Source organism: Grus americana, chromosome 5, assembly GCF_028858705.1.
Source record: "Grus americana isolate bGruAme1 chromosome 5, bGruAme1.mat, whole genome shotgun sequence".
Classification (NCBI taxonomy): domain Eukaryota; kingdom Metazoa; phylum Chordata; class Aves; order Gruiformes; family Gruidae; genus Grus; species Grus americana.
This window is the reverse complement of record NC_072856.1, coordinates 46,790,024-46,804,946: the sequence shown is the minus strand read 5'-3', so window position 1 is coordinate 46,804,946 and position 14,923 is coordinate 46,790,024. Positions and strand designations below refer to the sequence as shown.

General features: G+C 43.8%; 1 protein-coding gene across 1 annotated transcript in view; it reads right to left on the bottom strand.

The window, feature by feature from the left end:
- Nucleotides 1-14,923, bottom strand: part of NRXN3 (neurexin 3) — a 1,025,935-nt gene that overhangs the window by 967,986 nt on the left and 43,026 nt on the right. Inside the window, exon 2 of the mRNA XM_054826970.1 lies at nt 5,688-6,964. Within this exon, the coding sequence (XP_054682945.1) occupies nt 5,688-6,396 (709 nt within the window). The 5' untranslated portion in view covers nt 6,397-6,964. The remainder of the gene's footprint in view (nt 1-5,687; nt 6,965-14,923) is intronic.

The following is a 14,923-nucleotide window of genomic DNA, read 5'->3' as shown; positions in this document are numbered from 1 at the left end:
CCAGTTTAGATCCTAGCTGTGCACACTTTGGGACAGAGCAGGAGCCAGCAAGCTGGTCTATGGGCTGACAAAGGAAGCTGGTGTCCAGATTTAGTCCTCCAGCAGCTCACTCAGCCCATTCAAATCTACCCCTGATAGCCAAGAACCATTCTCTTATACTATCAGGCAGGTAAAACCAAGACAGAACAGCTGCTGTAAGCAGCCTATATGAACTATGGCTTACTCTTGTATCAAGTAACATTTTCATCCTGGTTTTTTTCCCAAGTCCCAGCTCCTTCTTGCCTACAAACTATTCTTACTCTTCACCAGTTCCACCTCACGCCAAATGGTGATCTCCTTTGTACCCAACCTGCAATTTGCTTCATTTCAGCAGAGGAGATGTCCAAGCTTTGCCTAACTGAGGGCTATAACTTGTCTGTTGCTTGAGGTCTGCAGCTGATCTGCAATCAAGCAGAAAAGGATTGTAGCCTCATGGTCGTCTATAATACAGAAGAGTGAAACAAGAAGAATATAGCTGTCAGCATGTATTGCAGCTAGACTGGTTGAATCAATGACACACTCCATACAGGGGCCTGTAATCTCCCTGTGATTCCCCTGCATTAAAAGCAGGGGAGAGTACGAAACAAATCCAGCTAGGTTTGGAACTGCAGGCAGTCCACGCTCAGTGAGGGGAGACGGGTCCTAGGCCATTTCTGTGAAGCGGTATGTAGGATCTAAATTGAAATTCTGCAGCTCCTGCTCAGTTTTCATATTTATTATTAAGAATAACAAATGGTGCTTAAACTGCACTTTGGAGTTTCAAAGCACTTTATAAACATTAATTAATATCTTAACACATCATCTTTTTCTGGTGCTCATCTGGCAATGCATCAAAAAATTACAACCAGACTGGAAAGAGACTACTATTTTACATACAACCAAAGGAATTTAAACCAGGAAGAATGAGCAAGAGAGAGATGGGGAAAAACAAATTGCTGCAAAATTAAGTTATGAGTGGAGTTCTTACCAGCTTTCTGCCGCCCAATGGCCAGAGCTGGGGCGTAAAAATTGGCATAAAGCAGCAGATTTGCCCCTTGCAATATTTACTCCACAGTCCTTGGAGATCATCAATTTTAGAGTTTTGCACTGGTGAGTGAAGATCTGGGCCCCCCACAGACTGTGTCCCAGAACTGCCCGCTGTCCTCTAGAACAGCAGAGCACAAGACCAAATGGAGGGTCTGCAGCTGTTTATTGCTGGTGAATTCAACAACAACCAATTTATATTCATCTATCAAAGAATATGCAAGTGAAAGCATATATTATGGTCATGTTCATTTGTTTCTGATTACAAAATGTATGTAAATGCATATGCAAATTAAGTGTACCCATCAGGTTCATGGCAAAGTGCCAAATAAGCCTCAGTATTACAAAGTTTGGGGTGGCTGGCAGGGAGATACAGTGATTGCAAGTGAGGCTAGGCAGTCCCTTTAGATGCAGCCAAAACCCGGTTGCTCCGAAGGGGCAGGTGGAGGATAAATCCTGCAGTAACTTGTCACTTTAAAACGAAGCTGAGGGGCTACAGAAAAATATGTTCCCGCTGCAGTCAAAAGTGTGATAATTACAGAGCAACGGGCTTCTCTGTCATTCAGCAGGCAGCATCCCCAGGAAATCTTGCTCTGTAATCAAGGGAAGAGGTGCAATCAGGCCCCTATTCAGGCTTCGTTTAGAAACAGCCCCTGCAGGCAACACAAAGGCTTCAGCATGGTGCTTTGTGAAGCTGGTGATCACATCAACGTCTTGGTTCTGCAATTCCAAGCAGAGTTAATGTCATTTCTAAGCACATCTTCTGTTCACCTTTCCTCACAAAGTCCAGAAGGGACCTAGGGAGAGTGGTGACGTCTTGGGCCAAAATACTCTTGTACATGCAATGTTGCACTCACGCTGTCCACGTTAGTGAACTCTCTATGCTGTGATGTTAGAGGAAGAGAGAATTTCTTCCTGACTAAGGAAGACAGTGTGATCCTGAATGAGCAGATATGAACATGCTCATGGGGCTGCTATAGCAGCACAGTTTTCAAAATTTGCATGGGGAAGGTTTTGTTGGTTTGGTTTTTTTGTTTTTTTTTTTTTTTTTCCAGTGACATGAATGTATCTGTGCTGCTCAAATTCTACAGGAACCTCATTGTCTTGGCAGCAGCCTGATCCCACAAAGACTGATGAGGTTTATTAGAGGGGAAAGTGTCTCTGACTTCAGTTTTCATGTCTAATGCCACTATTGCCCAGAAACATACAAATTAATTGCTACTCAAATCAGCCATCCTTTGGACCCTACAGAGCTGCCAGATTCAATGAACCAGTTTACTCCAACTGCAATAAAAATAGTATCACATTTTATTCAAAATAGCCAAACCTTCCGAAGTGTGCATACATTTGCACTCCCACTGTATACACTCAGACACAGAAATCGTACTTCTCATTGACCAGCAATGACCGGCTCAGCTACCCATCTCAGCATGTAGCTACCATGATGGACACAATCTTGGTAACTCTGAGTGCACATTAAGAGCCAAAAATCTTTTTGCACATTGAGGGCACATTCTGGACAGGATTTACAGTTTTGTCTCAGTATGGAATGGTTGTTCTCTGCTGAGGTTCACCATAACTGGAACTGCATTTTGCATTACAGTAACTCCTAATACTGTAAATGGAGCTTCATTCCGTCACAGTATGGGATCAGCAGGTTCCCCTCTCTATTTATTTATTTATTCTGTGGCCAGAGAAATAAGGAGTTTGCTGTGGTTTTACCATCTACAGACATAGGTATCAGTCAATAGCCAAGTAATGGCCTGGACGCTGTCAAGAGAACTCATTATTAAAAAGGTACATATTGCATTTAGCTGCTCAAACAGAAGTTGTTATTGATTGGATCCCATCAGTTCCCAGTAAAAGAGCCAATTCCAGTGACGAAATGAAAATACACACACAGACTACAGACTGGTAAATACTGTAATGGAGTTAAGGATCCCCCCCAAAAGGGAGTTGTTGATAGCCAGTTGAAAAAGCACATCTTTTTCAAAACTGAGACTGGAAATAAAATAATCATGTTACTTCTGCAAATATCCAGAGGCAGGATAAGGAAACAAAAGGAAAGGGAACAGTTCTGACAACAAACATCTCAATCTCTTGGGAAAAAAGCAAACAAACAAAATATAAGTTGGTTAATGGCCAATCAAGCCACAGGCAGGAAGAACCTGCATTCAGTCTGCCATTCCCACCACATCCTACTGTTCATCAGTGGAGGTTCTGTCACACTCACAGAATTGAAAGACAGCATCTTTGGAGTTTGCTGTATTTTTCAAAGTCAGATAAAAAGGTAACTATACTTGGTTCTCATTTTGTTTCCTCGCCACTTTTCTTTGTCTGCTTGTTTCCACTTACTAAACAGCTTTTCTTTTGTTTTTCTCCTTCTTTTCACAATCTGCACAGACACGGTAACATTTTTGGGTGACAGCATTTAACACACAGAAATCACCAATGCTGCAGCATAAAGGAGGCAGAAAACAAAGCTGATTATAAAATTCTAACATAAACCACATATACACCATTAAGTAACACAAGAGAAAACTGAAGAACCAGAAAAGGTAATGACTCTGGAAATCTATACATTTGTTCCATTGAAAAAGTTCTCTGCACGGCATCTTCTGTGTGAGTGAACAGACCACAGCTAACAGTGAGTTAAAAATGTTTACTAAAAAAGGTACATCGTGACAAACTTCTTTGCTCACCCTTAATAGAAGGTTGGGCTGGAAACTGATGAATCACTATAGGAAACAAACAGCAATGGTGACGCATGGCTTCAAAAGGTAACAATAGCACTGCTTGATCCGTGATGTCTACAACAGAAATATCCCTGGATTTGTTAGAAGATGGACTTCATATTGCTCCACCCACCCAGGAAACACTGAAATTCCACCACCCGAGCCCTGATTAGAGCTCTCGCAATTGCCCCACAGGTACATTGAAGCCTCGCTCACTTACAGTATTTTCTCAAGATGTTCACCGAGAACCATATGTTGTTGATGTCTCGAGCAGCTCCCTGTGCAGTCTGGATCCATTAGCCCAGCAGTAGAAAGAGACTTATATCTTTATGTTTCAGGGTCCACATGCCTGTGTGGCTCTTGCAGTCTTCCATGACTTGGAACTGACATTTAGACGTGAGGTATGTTTATTCTGTAAGCGTTTGAGGATTGGGCCTGGCAGCCCAGCTACTAAAGTGCCTGGTCACACCCAGCACTCTCTCCAGCTCCACATAACTCATGGTTCAAACAGAGAAAACAGATCTGACTCATTATTGGTTCGGACCTGATCAGCGCGGAGTAAATAGACAGGAAGAATGCTGGTGTTCAGTACTTCAAAGGCTCACACCTCCTACCTAATGGTCATGTACTATTACTGTAATATTTGGATATAAAGCCAAATTTTCTGTTATCATTAATAGCACCTTAAAATGAATGCATATATGGATGTCACGTTTATTTTCCAAACCTTCCCTTCCTATAAAAACATGTTTGCTTCCCCATCTATAATGTAAATGTAGACCTGTATTTACATAGTATTTCTGTAGGGCTTTTTGCTTACATATAAACAGTATAGGGACTTTATTTTCAGCACTTCTCACATTCTACCTACTAAATTCTGGTTAATCAGTTTTCATTGCCAAAAGAAGTAAACAAATGCTATTTGTGATAAGATAATATTACAAGTATTTCCATTTTGACAAAATTGGGCGGGGTGGGGGAAGCAGTTCCTTGAGATTGGACACTTCTTGCCCAGGTTTCATCTTTGGGTTAAGCTTACACTGTTGTGTTTAAACTCAAATGTCATAAAAATGCTGTGATGAGATTCTCAAATTCACACCAGGATTTCCAGTCGATTTACTTAAGTCTCTTGTACGTACAGAGTTAATTACCATCACACTGCTAAAGACCAAGGAAAAAAAACCTGAAACACACCTCACCATGTGGTTTGCATGACTTAAAACTTCCGGACTCAAATTTTAAAAGATAGTATTAAACGATGTAGAAACACTCAAATCCCTCTTCCCTTTGCAATACAAAGTAAGATCATTCAGCAGGTCCCAAAGCAATTTAATCAAGGATGTTAAAATAATCAAGATGCCATTCAGCAATTAGTACACAAGCAATTGAGGGGGAGCATGGGGCTTCCACAGACTAGCAACAGCTAATATCAAAGATGGCCTAACTTTGGCAATGTCCTGTCAATCAGTTATGTTAGCCATACGTACAGGGCTCCTGTTTACTGACGCTTCACTCAGTTTTCAGGGACACAGGGCAGTGGAATTCACCCAGATAGCTAAGATAGCTTCTTACTGCTGCTTTTACCAACACCAATGTAGGGTACTTCTGTATTTACCAATTTACATTCTCTACCTTTTATTAATAAAGTTGCTGACAAAAATCTGCCTGTGCTACAAATGCAGCATCCTTTCAGAAAGGCACTTTTTGGAATTGCTCATGCTCTCTGTCTACTCCCATTTCATTACTTCCAGCTGGAAAAAGAATGGTGGAACTTTAATACCTCTGAGAGTCACCAGCAGGGATAAGAGCTCAGTCGTAGCCCTGCTAAGTGACAAATTAACTCTTTGGATTATGTACAGATCAATGGGAAGCAGAGAAGTATTCTCTTACCTTCAGAACACAGCTTGCCAGCGTATCCAGTGGCTGAGCAGTCACAGTGTGGCTCACCATCCAGAAGGAAGCAAGTGCCACCATTTTCACACGGGTTTTCTGCGCAGAGCCCTTCCATTTCCACTCGGACCCCTTGACTGCCCAGGAGCTGCGGCTCAGAGTTGCCATATTTCAGATCCAGGATAAATCCTTGAAACGGAGGCTCACCCAGAACACCATCAAGGGTCAAGGCAGCAGGACGGATGTCCAATGGGACTCCACCAACAAAAAGGTCACTGACGATGTTCATATACTGGCGCTGTGGACGCACCTCGCCTGGCTTGGCTTCACCATCCAGCACTAGCACCGTCCGAAGGTGATTGCGGCTGACCATCAGGAAGTGCCAGTTGCTGTCATTGACCTGCTTGTCTGTGATAACAGTAGTCTCTGCACAGTCCACACTGAACTGGAGTTGGATGCGCCCATCAACAAGGGACAGACAGAGGAAGTCACAGACACCACCATCATCAAAGTAGAGGAGTAGCCCAGCAGAGACATTGGTCTTGAACTGAAAACTGAGTTCGCTCCTAGTGCTGGCATCCCAGCGGAGGTAGCGGGCCCACTGGTTGGGAATGCCCATGAACTCCAGACCCAAACAGAGACCCAGCAAGGAGCCCAGCAGCAAACTCACCTTCAAGGTGAAGTAGACAGAGTGCAGAGTGAAGCCCATTGTTTCAAGAATCTACTTTTCCCTAGGAGAAAAACAAAAGTGACGCTACTGGGAGGAGAACCCCAGCCGTCAATAGCAAATGTTAAATCCAACGGGAGGAGGAGGAGAGCACAGAGAGTGACGGAGAGAGAGGGAGAGTAAGTGGAAAGTAAGATAGCAAGTGTACGTGACCAAGAGAAAATGTCTCCTCCCCAAGGAAAGATCTCAATTATCCTCTAAGGATCCAGAGGCTTTTATCTCAGAAGTACAGGGCATATGAAGTGACTTCTCCAGTCGGTTTACTTTTGAGAAGGGCAAAATAACCCACAGTGATTTATTTTTGGTAGAACACAAAGGTGACAGTGGTTGTTCTAGGGAGGAAGGAAAGGCAGAGCTGAAGCCCAAGCCTCAAATTCTGGTTTCCTAGAAGTGATGACAATATTGACAGAGGTGGCAGTGAGATGGAGGAGAGAGTGAATTCATAAAGCACGTGATCCTTGAGAGGGCAAAAATAAAGTCAATCTTCATGATGCACTGGTGGCTACCCAGCCCATAATTCACTTCTTGGCACTCACGGAGCTTGCAGGACCTGTGGGGTCAAGAGAAGAGAAGAAAGGAAAAGGTTAGTCCCACTTCTCACCATATCTTTACCATGAAGCTTATTAACATCTTGTCCAGTAACTCATTTACATTTCTCGATATTCTGGCCACTTCTTCATGCCTGCAGTTGGCTATACAGTCTTCCAAAGTGCAAGGACATGTACGTCCTCAAAACTAAGAGGACCAAATAGAGAACACACCAAGTGATCTGCACATACCACAATGCTGAGCAACATAAAAATACACCAAATTATTTAAGCCCTTTGATGGATGTAATCTCATCGGCTTTACTGAGAGAAACGGTGCTGAAGCTTCCCCAGTAACAATTACCTCTCAATAAAAATGCTCAGGGCAAAGACCAGAGTTCCTTAAAGTTTAAAAGTTGATACAGGGCAAGAGAAGACATTATCCAGACTTCCCATTCCACTGTTTTCATTATGCTTCCTAGCACACCAAGCAAGCATTAGAGAAGACAACCTTGCTGTCGGCCTGTCATGCAATAGCTGCTTTTACTTTACATGTCTTGCACACTTCAGAGACTCTAACAGGGACCTTTGCAACTTGGATACATGTGCTGTGCAAATTATATATGGCAACCTGCAGCTTAGATGATAGGAAACTTGTAGCGTAGATGGTAAGAACTGTCTAAGCACTTAACCACTTACCCTGGCCTAGTGGTTTGGCAAAAAGGCCTAATTCACCCCTAGCTTACAGCAAGCAATTCCAACTTCAGTGAGCAGGAGTTGCACCTGTTAACACCTGGATTTAATTCACTTCTACCTATTTGCATGTGGGTGACTGTATGCCTCGGGTAGGAGGATGTTTTAAGATGACAAGTAAAGACAGCACAAAGCTAGGCTCATTCTTTGAAAATCCTGCTTAAAAAGAAAGTAAGTTTTCCATTTAAACAGGTGCTTGTTCACAGAGATCGGTTGGGCATGAGAACAGCTCTGGGAATGCCTGATATTAGCACAGACACAAAGCAGGAAAGGAGGTGATGAGAATCAAGGCCTTCAACCTCCCAGAAGCCAGCATGAACACAGATTTCACAAATTGGATGACAAATATTGTGAGACAGTATTTGCTTGGGAAAAGTGTGTTGTGGTGTGGACAATGAGAGTTGCCAGGGATGCTGTTGCTCCCAGCAGATGCCTTTCAACCCCATCGCCTACCTGGCTCCAAAGGAGGAGACCCACAGACACAGCAGAAATGGGCAGTGCAGAAAAATTTCTGTTTGGTAAGGGCAGAGGTTGAGCTGGAGGAGAATCACTAGGCAATGAAGGTGAGAGCTCACATAGTCACAGCCTCTGCCCTACCTGCCCCAGGGACCTGTGGAAGCCGTAAGTCTCAGTCTGGCAAATTTAGCCAGCACGAAAAAACAAGCCACTTACAAAACAAAAGGGATCAATTAAAAGAAAACCCACAAGTTGGAGAGAAACACGAGCTTTCAGCGCCCAGTGGAAACCAGGCCTGTTCCCTGCAGCTGCCTGAGTGGAGCGTGTTAGCTAAACTGCTATAAACACAAATAAAATCGAGTCAAAACCAGAGGGAAGATAATTCCTTTTAATTGTTAACAGCTTGGCTCAGGAGAATGGAAGGAGGAAAAAGGAGGTGTTAGGAGAGGTGTAAAATGAAAAAAAACACGCCCACAGATCCAAATACTCAAATCATCTGTCTTCCCAATAATCACGATATCAGCTCAGTTCATGGGGGTTTTGAGGGGCTTTGAAAATCAACTGGGAAAAAAAAAAATTATGTGACTCTTGTCCATTTACCTTTCTCCTCGGTGCTCCCTAGTGGCTCCACTAAAATAGCCCATGATTTATGGAAAAGGCGAATAGAGTGAGAGGGAGGTAAGAGAGAAAGTGATGACCCAAGCCTGGAATTATTGATGAGATGGGAATAGGAATATAATAATGTGTGTAAATTAGCTAGTGATACGCTCCCAGCAGCTCACAGTTCCCTGGAACATTTACCACCACTGTAGCAAAATTCACTGCTCCATCAGACAGCCCTGTGCTCAGCCTGACCTGGGGAGGGGGGAAAGCCCAGCATGGCACCAACCACCCACAGAGACCCCAATGCAGAGGGGCTCTCAACACGGCTTTCGATTCTCCTGGGATGGGTGGATAGCCCTCAGTCTTACCAGTTTTCTCTCCCTGTTTTAGAAGACTAACTCTGAGAACCAGTGAAAGATGCTGTAAATCACAGCAGCAGGTGTGAACACTCTATAGATATAGATAACAGATGAGATGCCTATGTCCAGGTACAGCCCTAATGCCTGTCCAGAAGCTTACCAATCTCTCCCAACCCCAGGCTGGTGAAACCATGTTTTACACACAAAGAAATCTCAGTCTGCATGGGTTGCTTCAATCTTTGGGATATTTCAATGGCACAGTAAAAGGAGCAGGCTATGTCTTTGGTACAGATTTCTGTATCATCAATACATGTTTGTTAGGAGAGGACAAAGGCCACAGTTAACAAGGAGAACTAGGCAGAAATGGTTAAATGGGAATAGCACTGTTGATTGAGGGAAGCTGAGGCAATCCCTGTATCTGTTTTGATTGAGAGCAGCCAAGGTAATCCCTTTCTAGCTGTTTTGAAAGACTGTGCCAGTTCTGTTTCAGAAGAGGACATAAAACCCACGAAATACAGGTGTCACTTCTGGGTGCTTCACTGCCTTTTAGACACTGCAGTTCAGGTTTTGGGAAGGCTGCCTGCACCCAGCCACTAGCAGGCTGGGGCCATCACAGGCTCCTCCAGAGCTCTGTCAGCACCCGTCTTTCCTGACCCACAGCGCTTCCTGCTATTCTAGTTTTGGTGTCTCACGCAGTTCAGCCTGTGAGAGCAAACCTCACCACACAGTAGCAGGGTCTTCAAGAAAAACTCAGAAGCCTCAGTGTCCTTTTTAGCAGTGGCCAGGATCTGAATCCATACCTGTAGAGTGTAAATCCTGACACAACAAATCTGTGCCTCACTCATTTCCCACAATGATCCTCCAAGACGCACTGAGAGAACAAATAATTTTCTGCTCTTACCATTTTATTTTTAGCATAAGTACTACCCTAGCAGCCTCATACAGCACACTGCTACCATAGCAATACATTACAGTTTGGGACAATAACTATAGAATCCCATAGTATTTTCTCATAGATTTTATCTCTAATCTCAAACTTTGTCACAGCACAATCACATCTGACAAAAAAAGACTTCATGATGGACATTGCCTCTCCCAGTCACGAATTAGCAACATCCCTGTTCCAATTCCACCTATTGCTCACATGGAAAAGCAACGTAACAAGTATTTTCTGTGTTACATTTTTGGCTTAATGTGATTTAGCAGCACGAAACAAGACAGCCGGTCTGATGTGATCAGCCCTTCAACAAACCACTAGGGGAGGTCTTTGCAGAGCATTTTAAATGTTTGCTACCCTGAAGGAACAAGAGAGCCAGCAAGTTATCTCCACCGCACCTCCAGCAGCCTGTACCGCCTCCCTGGCCTGCTGGAGAGCTGAGACAGCGAGGAACCTGCACACTGAACAGACGGCTCAGCATCTCACACACACAAAACTCACTGTAGGAAACACACCCACCTGCACTATTGAAACATCCCACTCACAGGGTTGATAGAGCTGCACAACTTCCCAAGCCAGGGAAGGGAGGCAGCTGCACCGCAGTGCCATCGGCAAGTGTTACCCAACCACCATACACCTTCCCAAACTTGAGAGCAGCCTATTAATGCCAGGTCAGAGCCATCTGCTCAGCAGCCCACGGAGAGGGTCTCACCCTCGCTTTGGAGTGGCTCTCAGCTGCTTATCAGCTGTATGCGGAGAGTGAGTGACATTATCTAATTGCCAACTAATTTCCATAATTACTGACTGGCACACTCTGTATGCAGGGTTAATATCTTTGCAAACGTCTCGCAACGCGCCTGCTTAGGAGAGGGTGAAAAGCTGGGCACAGCGCTGCTCCGCAGATTATTTACCCAACCGCACAGAAAGGTTGCAGGAGACAGGTTTGTCGCTCCCTGCCCTCCCTCCTCTACTACCTCCCTCTCTGGCTGCTAATTGCTTGGGGATAGACTTTTTTGTATTTGAAAGTGTAATTTTCAGCAATTTCTAGTGCAGAAAGAATAACAGAGTTAGATAAAGCCAAGAACAGGCTGGCTTCCCTCGCAAACCCCTGCCACTGCAAGCCTGCATAAGTCCTGTTATTCCACTTAAGGATGCTGGACAAAATCCCACCAACACACTGATAGGAGGGGTTTCCAGTCCCTCCAGTCTGCCACCCCCTTCCACAACTGAAACTATTCATTATGCTATACTGCATGTGGAGGGAAAAACATACATTGGCCACCTAGGATCCATGTATTTATATCCCATATGAACTCACCCTTGTCCTTGCCTTCACTGTAAAAAAAGCAAAATCCAATGGTTTGCTTTATTCCTCAGGCCGTAATGAAGCAGAGGAGTTTTAGGAAGGGGTACAGAGGACCCTAATTTGGCTCTGTGTCCATGTGTGTTCCCACAGTCAGCCCAAAGCACAGCAATCAGATCATTACAGCTCTATGACATATGCTGCTCAAAATGATCCAGTGAGATTCACAATCAATAATTGATATTAAAAGCCAAGCTTGCCAGCAGCAGGGAAATAAGGAATTAATAGTATTTATTCAGTCTGTCTTCACTCATCCAGTTCTCTAGTGAGCAATGGGCTCCTTTTGGCTCATGCTTTGAGTGTGGGTCTCCACAGAGACTCCTACCTCTTAAGCAGCAATCTTTCTGTCTGGTCTATCCCCAGCTGAATTGTGGCTAAAAAAGGAGGAAAAAATAACAAAAAAACCCTTCAATGAAACATGAAACAATGAAAAATGCAGATGTGAAAACTGTGAGTTGCTACTGTCACTGGGGGTAAAAAAAGGAAGACAAATATTCTCCCATCACACAGCCTCCTCAGCAAGGATGCATAGTGAGATGTTTACAGAGAACTGAGAGGGGACACGGAGGCTTTGAAATTCAAGAGACTAGAGAAAAAACACATGGATTAATTTAGTTTTTAATTCCTCTAGCTGCATTTGCATCTCAGCTATAAATCTGGACCCTGGCATCATCTCCTTGCTGGGATGGAGAGGACTCTGGGGTGGTGCCAGTGGAGCTGAGCTGAAAGAACTAGGCTGAAGATAGCAGCAGACAGCTCTTCTATGATTCTATTACCCAGGGAGAGTTTGGTGGCACTACACTGCTCGCAGGGATCAGGGGTAAGGCACGATGGGCTCTCTCCTTAGTGAAGAGGCTAGAAGTGCAATTGAAAATGGGAGCTTTGCCTTGCAAAGAGCTGAACACACCCAGGTCCTGCTGAAGTTCGCAGAACTTCATGGGATGGAGCACCTTACGTGACTGGCTGCAGGGAGAGAAGCGGAAGAGGAAACACAGAGATTTAGGGCTTTGTCTTGGATGTAGAGACACACGTGGGCATGAAGGCCAGCATCTTAAAATTGGGGATTGGGGGTGACACAGAGCACTTGGTGACCTCTTCTGGATGGTTTCCAGGGATACAGTATTCATGCCAGTCTCTAACATCACTGTGAGAACCGCACGTGCCTTTGGCCCACCCCAAAACCAACAAGATGTATATTCCTATGTTCACTGGTTCTTCCCACCACTGATATATCTTGCAGGCTTAGCTTTTCCATTCTTGAAAGCGGATATGGAGTTGCTCAATTCTCCTTATCTGAATTCACCACAGAGCTCCCTAGGAGACAGTGGCAAACAAAACCTGCATCAAAGCAAAAAGCAAGAAAAGGAAGGTTGCATCCAAGACTGTCCTCTTAAAAGAAAAAGAAAATAGAAAAGCTAGACTAAAAAGGTAGAATTACTTTGTCTTTGCTCCCCTGTAGTGGATTAGTATATACACATGCACATGCATACACTATCAGTCATGATCTGTATGTAGGTGGTTGGTTGGTTTCCTGGTACCTGGGCATGTGGTTTGCAATCGAACAGGTTAAGCCCATTGCCCTTCTTCTCCCTGTCCCCAGTTCTCACCTGGGGAGAGCAAGAATGACTGTTTATGACAAGTCTACTCCTGGAGCTCACCTCCAGAAACACTGTTTAATATCCAGACTAGGTACCTATGCATGGGGGGAGCTGAGCTTACATGCACTTGCGAGACACACAGCTGAAATGCTACCCTTGGCCTCCGAAGGGATATGAGCAAGCCAGTAACATGCTAAGTTCAACAAAAAGCATGGGACCATGGCAGCACAGCCTCATACTTCAGAGCTATTAGGCTGGAAAGCCATCTGGCTACTAGAAGAGTTAATATTTTATTATAATCACCCTTCAGGATTCTCACCTCCTGGGCCTATTTAAACAAACTTAATTCAGAACCAGAGCTCTTCAAATCTACACTGGAAGAAGAAGGGTTAAAAAAGCCACAAGGGACAGTGTGACTCCCTTCTTAAACACTCTCCCCACCCAATAAGAGGAGTCCATGTAGTCCACAAGAGTGACCTTTAACTAGCCTACCGAGCCCAAGCTCAGCATGAATGCAATTTACAGACCATTTCAGCTCTCCAGCTTTCTTAACACAAAGAAGAAAAATCAAAACCCAAGTACAATGGAAAAGAAAGAAAGAGAGAGAGAAAATAACCCTGCAGAGCAATCATGTCTGGGGCTGCTCTGATGGCTTTCTGTTCCCTTCCAGGACACAGAAATGACTCCCAGTGTGTTAATTACTCCCATTACCACAAACTCTTCACTAACAAGGACTAGCAAAAAGGAAGCGTTGGCAGCAGCTGAGCAGTTATTGCTCTGTACTGCCACACAGGAGAAACCAGACTCCCCCATCTCTGAGCTGGTACTAACCAGGAGAGCGATTTCTGCAAAACTCAACAGCCTTTATTGTAATTCCCATGGTAGCTGTGCTGGGAACACTGGCCTTCCCTCAATTCCACCTTTGTTAAAAGAGAATGAAGAATACCTGCTTTTCTAAAGACTTTGAAGTTCAACAGTTGGAGAGATCTCAATCATTATCATTTATTTTACTCCTTCTGTAGTTGGTCTGCCTCCATCCCCTGCGTCCTCTCCTTTCTGCCACCAAGAAGCCTGGACAGATATGTAGCGTTGTTTATTCTACCACATCCTACTCCATCAAATGCAAAGCCAGGAGCTGCACGCACCACAGCAGGGAATGTTAGCACGGAATTCTGTGAATATGCAGTGCTGATGTTACTGATAAACAGCAAAACTTCTTCCAGATCCTGTATCTGACACATACATTGTATTTCCCTTTTCTTTTAATAAAAATCAAGGCTTTTAAAAATGTGCTCACTGTTACTGAAAATTGAAGTTTGAGCATGTCATCAATGCCTGAAAATGAAGCTGCTTCCAAGAAGATTTTCCTAAGACTAACAGTCTAGAATGGGTTTACTTTTCCCCAATAACATCTTTGATACTGCAGAGACAGGATAGTATCAGACACTCCTCAGAGGAAAGACACAGTTGGAGTATGGGGGGCTCCCAACTTTGAAGCAAGAAGAGGAAAAAAGTCACTGTTGCACTGTTTTACCAGCTACTTAACATTAGGAAAAGGTACAAAGGATAAAAAGCAACAACAAAATAAAGCTAATGGCTGGCACACCAACCAATAACACCGTGTTTTTCCTAACTGTCTGTCTATCCATCTGCTTCTTCCTTTCATATGCATTTTTTAAGTTCTTCATGAGCAAGAACAGTTTCTTTTCTGTTTGACAGAATCTAGCACAACACAGTCAAGAACAGAGCTCCCAGGGACTGCTTACATACACATTAATAATTGTGATTTTCTGTACTTGAGCTAGCACTAAAATACCTCCACATTCCAGCTAGCATATAGTAGTTCCTTTAAAAAAATTAAAAAGGAAGAAAAAAGCATAAAAGGACTATCAGAAAGACTAGAATAAGAACAA